General features: G+C 43.9%; 1 protein-coding gene across 1 annotated transcript in view; it reads right to left on the bottom strand.

Moving 5' to 3' along the window:
* The window catches only part of LOC107670086 (CWF19-like protein 2), a 30886-nt gene that overhangs the window by 4849 nt on the left and 19506 nt on the right, over window positions 1-6531 (bottom strand). The window contains exon 14 of the mRNA XM_016462566.1: window positions 804-959. Coding sequence (XP_016318052.1) covers window positions 804-959 — 156 coding nt within the window. The remainder of the gene's footprint in view (window positions 1-803; window positions 960-6531) is intronic.

The following is a 6531-nucleotide window of genomic DNA, read 5'->3' as shown; positions in this document are numbered from 1 at the left end:
AGCCGCATTCATCGTGAAACTTGCTAATTAGCACATTATTAGGAAAGGTAATTTGCAAAGATTCGTTAAAAAAACCTTACACTCACTTCTTCTGTAGGTGAAGCTGGATAACGAATGATTCGTGCGAACATAGACGCATTTATGTAGATCGGGGGCGCATTCCCTTCAAAAACAAATGTAATCCACTGCGAGTTCAGCGGCTCAGATGTCGGGAGTAAATGACAACTGCTATGTTCATTATTACATCCAACAACAGAAGACCTCAATCGTTTAGGAGTCATTCTTGTCTACATCTGCTCGGGCGGTGAAACAATGGCAGACTGATGACAGCTCACTCACTCAGGGCGGAGCTAAGGTAAGACGCCAGTCCAGTCTGTGCTGAAACGCTACTGTCAATCAAACTATCGTGGGAGGGGCCTGTCTGTGTGACGTCACACAGACAGGCATCTGAGATCGGATCGATTTGAGAAAGGGGTAAAGATTTTAGTAGATTAACAAAAAACCACTGGGTGGATTTTTATCATTTTAGGGTGGTTGTGTACACACACTGCCAACACACATTTCAGTTCAAACAACTTGTAAAAGTGCATGTAGCATTATATGACCCCTTTAAGTACAAATATAATGATTATGTAACAGTGCATATGTTTATCAAAACGCTCTTCTCAAAATAGCTTTCCTACAAAGATCTACAGGAAAAATTAAGAGGAAAAACACTTTCAGAATCAAGGCCGCTGAAGAACTGGACAGTCACTGCTGTGCTCTATTGTGACACCAGTTTGAGGCTGTTTGTTCCAAGTTACCTTAAAGTAAATGGGTGCCATGTCTCCGAGCTCTCTGGGCAGTGGCACACACTCGTACACCATGTGCAGGTGCCTCTTCGGATTCATATGAGTCTCCAAAAACACACAGTCCAACTCCTGAGACTCGAACATGCGGACCAGAGCCCGTCTGAACATCTAAGAAAGAGAGAGAGAGAGAGAGAGAGAGAGAGAGAGAGGGCACATTAGTAGTCATTCATTTAATCCATTAATCAGCTAATCAAATGTTTATATTCATGTTATTACTTAAATAATGTGAGTGGGTTGGAGACAACATGGCAGAAAGTGCATCCTAATTGTCTTTTATTTGTGTTTTATTGGAGTTCTGGGTGGTTGTTAGGGAGTTGCTATGGCGTTGCTAAGGCGTTCTGGGGGTTGATAGGGAGATTGTTCTGGGTGGTTGCAAGGGAGTTTGTTCTGGGTGATTGTTAGGAAGTTGCTTAGGTGTTCTGGGTGGTTGCTAGGGAGTTGCTAAGGTGTTCTGGGTGGTTGCTAGTGAGTTTGTTCTGGGTGGTTTTTAGGGAGTTACTAAGGTGTTCTGAGTGGTTTTTAGGGAATTGCTAAGGTGTTCTGGGTGGCTGCTAGGAAGTTTGTTCTGGGTGGTTGTTAGGGAGTTGCTTAGGTGTTCTGGGTGGTTGCTAGGTAGTTTGTTTTGGGTGGTTGTTAGGGAGTTGCTTAGGTGTTCTGGGTGGTTGCTAGGGAGTTGCTAAGGTGTTCTGGGTGGTTGCTAATGAGTTTGTTCTGGGTGGTTTTTAGGGAGTTACTAAGGTGTTCTGAGTGGTTTGTAGGGAATTGCTAAGGTGTTCTGGGTGGTTGCTAATGAGTTTGTTCTGGGTGGTTTTTAGGGAGTTACTAAGGTGTTCTGAGTGGTTTGTAGGGAATTGCTAAGGTGTTCTGGGTGGTTGCTAATGAGTTTGTTCTGGGTGGTTTTTAGGGAGTTACTAAGGTGTTCTGAGTGGTTTGTAGGGAATTGCTAAGGTGTTCTGGGTGGTTGCTAATGAGTTTGTTCTGGGTGGTTTTTAGGGAGTTACTAAGGTGTTCTGAGTGGTTTGTAGGGAATTGCTAAGGTGTTCTGGGTGGTTGCTAATGAGTTTGTTCTGGGTGGTTTTTAGGGAGTTACTAAGGTGTTCTGAGTGGTTTGTAGGGAATTGCTAAGGTGTTCTGGGTGGTTGCTAATGAGTTTGTTCTGGGTGGTTTTTAGGGAGTTACTAAGGTGTTCTGAGTGGTTTGTAGGGAATTGCTAAGGTGTTCTGGGTGGTTGCTAATGAGTTTGTTCTGGGTGGTTTTTAGGGAGTTACTAAGGTGTTCTGAGTGGTTTGTAGGGAATTGCTAAGGTGTTCTGGGTGGTTGCTAATGAGTTTGTTCTGGGTGGTTTTTAGGGAGTTACTAAGGTGTTCTGAGTGGTTTGTAGGGAATTGCTAAGGTGTTCTGGGTGGTTGCTAATGAGTTTGTTCTGGGTGGTTTTTAGGGAGTTACTAAGGTGTTCTGAGTGGTTTGTAGGGAATTGCTAAGGTGTTCTGGGTGGTTGCTAATGAGTTTGTTCTGGGTGGTTTTTAGGGAGTTACTAAGGTGTTCTGAGTGGTTTGTAGGGAATTGCTAAGGTGTTCTGGGTGGTTGCTAATGAGTTTGTTCTGGGTGGTTTTTAGGGAGTTACTAAGGTGTTCTGAGTGGTTTGTAGGGAATTGCTAAGGTGTTCTGGGTGGTTGCTAATGAGTTTGTTCTGGGTGGTTTTTAGGGAGTTACTAAGGTGTTCTGAGTGGTTTGTAGGGAATTGCTAAGGTGTTCTGGGTGGTTGCTAATGAGTTTGTTCTGGGTGGTTTTTAGGGAGTTACTAAGGTGTTCTGAGTGGTTTGTAGGGAATTGCTAAGGTGTTCTGGGTGGTTGCTAATGAGTTTGTTCTGGGTGGTTTTTAGGGAGTTACTAAGGTGTTCTGAGTGGTTTGTAGGGAATTGCTAAGGTGTTCTGGGTGGTTGCTAATGAGTTTGTTCTGGGTGGTTTTTAGGGAGTTACTAAGGTGTTCTGAGTGGTTTGTAGGGAATTGCTAAGGTGTTCTGGGTGGTTGCTAATGAGTTTGTTCTGGGTGGTTTTTAGGGAGTTACTAAGGTGTTCTGAGTGGTTTGTAGGGAATTGCTAAGGTGTTCTGGGTGGTTGCTAATGAGTTTGTTCTGGGTGGTTTTTAGGGAGTTACTAAGGTGTTCTGAGTGGTTTGTAGGGAATTGCTAAGGTGTTCTGGGTGGTTGCTAATGAGTTTGTTCTGGGTGGTTTTTAGGGAGTTACTAAGGTGTTCTGAGTGGTTTGTAGGGAATTGCTAAGGTGTTCTGGGTGGTTGCTAATGAGTTTGTTCTGGGTGGTTTTTAGGGAGTTACTAAGGTGTTCTGAGTGGTTTGTAGGGAATTGCTAAGGTGTTCTGGGTGGTTGCTAATGAGTTTGTTCTGGGTGGTTTTTAGGGAGTTACTAAGGTGTTCTGAGTGGTTTGTAGGGAATTGCTAAGGTGTTCTGGGTGGTTGCTAATGAGTTTGTTCTGGGTGGTTTTTAGGGAGTTACTAAGGTGTTCTGAGTGGTTTGTAGGGAATTGCTAAGGTGTTCTGGGTGGTTGCTAATGAGTTTGTTCTGGGTGGTTTTTAGGGAGTTACTAAGGTGTTCTGAGTGGTTTGTAGGGAATTGCTAAGGTGTTCTGGGTGGTTGCTAATGAGTTTGTTCTGGGTGGTTTTTAGGGAGTTACTAAGGTGTTCTGAGTGGTTTGTAGGGAATTGCTAAGGTGTTCTGGGTGGTTGCTAATGAGTTTGTTCTGGGTGGTTTTTAGGGAGTTACTAAGGTGTTCTGAGTGGTTTGTAGGGAATTGCTAAGGTGTTCTGGGTGGTTGCTAATGAGTTTGTTCTGGGTGGTTTTTAGGGAGTTACTAAGGTGTTCTGAGTGGTTTGTAGGGAATTGCTAAGGTGTTCTGGGTGGTTGCTAATGAGTTTGTTCTGGGTGGTTTTTAGGGAGTTACTAAGGTGTTCTGAGTGGTTTGTAGGGAATTGCTAAGGTGTTCTGGGTGGTTGCTAATGAGTTTGTTCTGGGTGGTTTTTAGGGAGTTACTAAGGTGTTCTGAGTGGTTTGTAGGGAATTGCTAAGGTGTTCTGGGTGGTTGCTAATGAGTTTGTTCTGGGTGGTTTTTAGGGAGTTACTAAGGTGTTCTGAGTGGTTTGTAGGGAATTGCTAAGGTGTTCTGGGTGGTTGCTAATGAGTTTGTTCTGGGTGGTTTTTAGGGAGTTACTAAGGTGTTCTGAGTGGTTTGTAGGGAATTGCTAAGGTGTTCTGGGTGGTTGCTAATGAGTTTGTTCTGGGTGGTTTTTAGGGAGTTACTAAGGTGTTCTGAGTGGTTTGTAGGGAATTGCTAAGGTGTTCTGGGTGGTTGCTAATGAGTTTGTTCTGGGTGGTTTTTAGGGAGTTACTAAGGTGTTCTGAGTGGTTTGTAGGGAATTGCTAAGGTGTTCTGGGTGGTTGCTAATGAGTTTGTTCTGGGTGGTTTTTAGGGAGTTACTAAGGTGTTCTGAGTGGTTTGTAGGGAATTGCTAAGGTGTTCTGGGTGGTTGCTAATGAGTTTGTTCTGGGTGGTTTTTAGGGAGTTACTAAGGTGTTCTGAGTGGTTTGTAGGGAATTGCTAAGGTGTTCTGGGTGGTTGCTAATGAGTTTGTTCTGGGTGGTTTTTAGGGAGTTACTAAGGTGTTCTGAGTGGTTTGTAGGGAATTGCTAAGGTGTTCTGGGTGGTTGCTAATGAGTTTGTTCTGGGTGGTTTTTAGGGAGTTACTAAGGTGTTCTGAGTGGTTTGTAGGGAATTGCTAAGGTGTTCTGGGTGGTTGCTAATGAGTTTGTTCTGGGTGGTTTTTAGGGAGTTACTAAGGTGTTCTGAGTGGTTTGTAGGGAATTGCTAAGGTGTTCTGGGTGGTTGCTAATGAGTTTGTTCTGGGTGGTTTTTAGGGAGTTACTAAGGTGTTCTGAGTGGTTTGTAGGGAATTGCTAAGGTGTTCTGGGTGGTTGCTAATGAGTTTGTTCTGGGTGGTTTTTAGGGAGTTACTAAGGTGTTCTGAGTGGTTTGTAGGGAATTGCTAAGGTGTTCTGGGTGGTTGCTAATGAGTTTGTTCTGGGTGGTTTTTAGGGAGTTACTAAGGTGTTCTGAGTGGTTTGTAGGGAATTGCTAAGGTGTTCTGGGTGGTTGCTAATGAGTTTGTTCTGGGTGGTTTTTAGGGAGTTACTAAGGTGTTCTGAGTGGTTTGTAGGGAATTGCTAAGGTGTTCTGGGTGGTTGCTAATGAGTTTGTTCTGGGTGGTTTTTAGGGAGTTACTAAGGTGTTCTGAGTGGTTTGTAGGGAATTGCTAAGGTGTTCTGGGTGGTTGCTAATGAGTTTGTTCTGGGTGGTTTTTAGGGAGTTACTAAGGTGTTCTGAGTGGTTTGTAGGGAATTGCTAAGGTGTTCTGGGTGGTTGCTAATGAGTTTGTTCTGGGTGGTTTTTAGGGAGTTACTAAGGTGTTCTGAGTGGTTTGTAGGGAATTGCTAAGGTGTTCTGGGTGGTTGCTAATGAGTTTGTTCTGGGTGGTTTTTAGGGAGTTACTAAGGTGTTCTGAGTGGTTTGTAGGGAATTGCTAAGGTGTTCTGGGTGGTTGCTAATGAGTTTGTTCTGGGTGGTTTTTAGGGAGTTACTAAGGTGTTCTGAGTGGTTTGTAGGGAATTGCTAAGGTGTTCTGGGTGGTTGCTAATGAGTTTGTTCTGGGTGGTTTTTAGGGAGTTACTAAGGTGTTCTGAGTGGTTTGTAGGGAATTGCTAAGGTGTTCTGGGTGGTTGCTAATGAGTTTGTTCTGGGTGGTTTTTAGGGAGTTACTAAGGTGTTCTGAGTGGTTTGTAGGGAATTGCTAAGGTGTTCTGGGTGGTTGCTAATGAGTTTGTTCTGGGTGGTTTTTAGGGAGTTACTAAGGTGTTCTGAGTGGTTTGTAGGGAATTGCTAAGGTGTTCTGGGTGGTTGCTAATGAGTTTGTTCTGGGTGGTTTTTAGGGAGTTACTAAGGTGTTCTGAGTGGTTTGTAGGGAATTGCTAAGGTGTTCTGGGTGGTTGCTAATGAGTTTGTTCTGGGTGGTTTTTAGGGAGTTACTAAGGTGTTCTGAGTGGTTTGTAGGGAATTGCTAAGGTGTTCTGGGTGGTTGCTAATGAGTTTGTTCTGGGTGGTTTTTAGGGAGTTACTAAGGTGTTCTGAGTGGTTTGTAGGGAATTGCTAAGGTGTTCTGGGTGGTTGCTAATGAGTTTGTTCTGGGTGGTTTTTAGGGAGTTACTAAGGTGTTCTGAGTGGTTTGTAGGGAATTGCTAAGGTGTTCTGGGTGGTTGCTAATGAGTTTGTTCTGGGTGGTTTTTAGGGAGTTACTAAGGTGTTCTGAGTGGTTTGTAGGGAATTGCTAAGGTGTTCTGGGTGGTTGCTAATGAGTTTGTTCTGGGTGGTTTTTAGGGAGTTACTAAGGTGTTCTGAGTGGTTTGTAGGGAATTGCTAAGGTGTTCTGGGTGGTTGCTAGTGAGTTTGTTCTGGGTGGTTTTTAGGGAGTTACTAAGGTGTTCTGAGTGGTTTTTAGGGAATTGCTAAGGTGTTCTGGGTGGCTGCTAGGAAGTTTGTTCTGGGTGGTTGTTAGGGAGTTGCTTAGGTGTTCTGGGTGGTTGCTAGGTAGTTTGTTTTGGGTGGTTGTTAGGT

The sequence above is a fragment of the Sinocyclocheilus anshuiensis genome, unplaced genomic scaffold, assembly GCF_001515605.1.
Source record: "Sinocyclocheilus anshuiensis isolate Anshui unplaced genomic scaffold, SAMN03320099.WGS_v1.1 scaffold48, whole genome shotgun sequence".
NCBI lineage: Eukaryota > Metazoa > Chordata > Actinopteri > Cypriniformes > Cyprinidae > Sinocyclocheilus > Sinocyclocheilus anshuiensis.
This window is presented reverse-complemented; position numbering and strand designations above follow the sequence as displayed.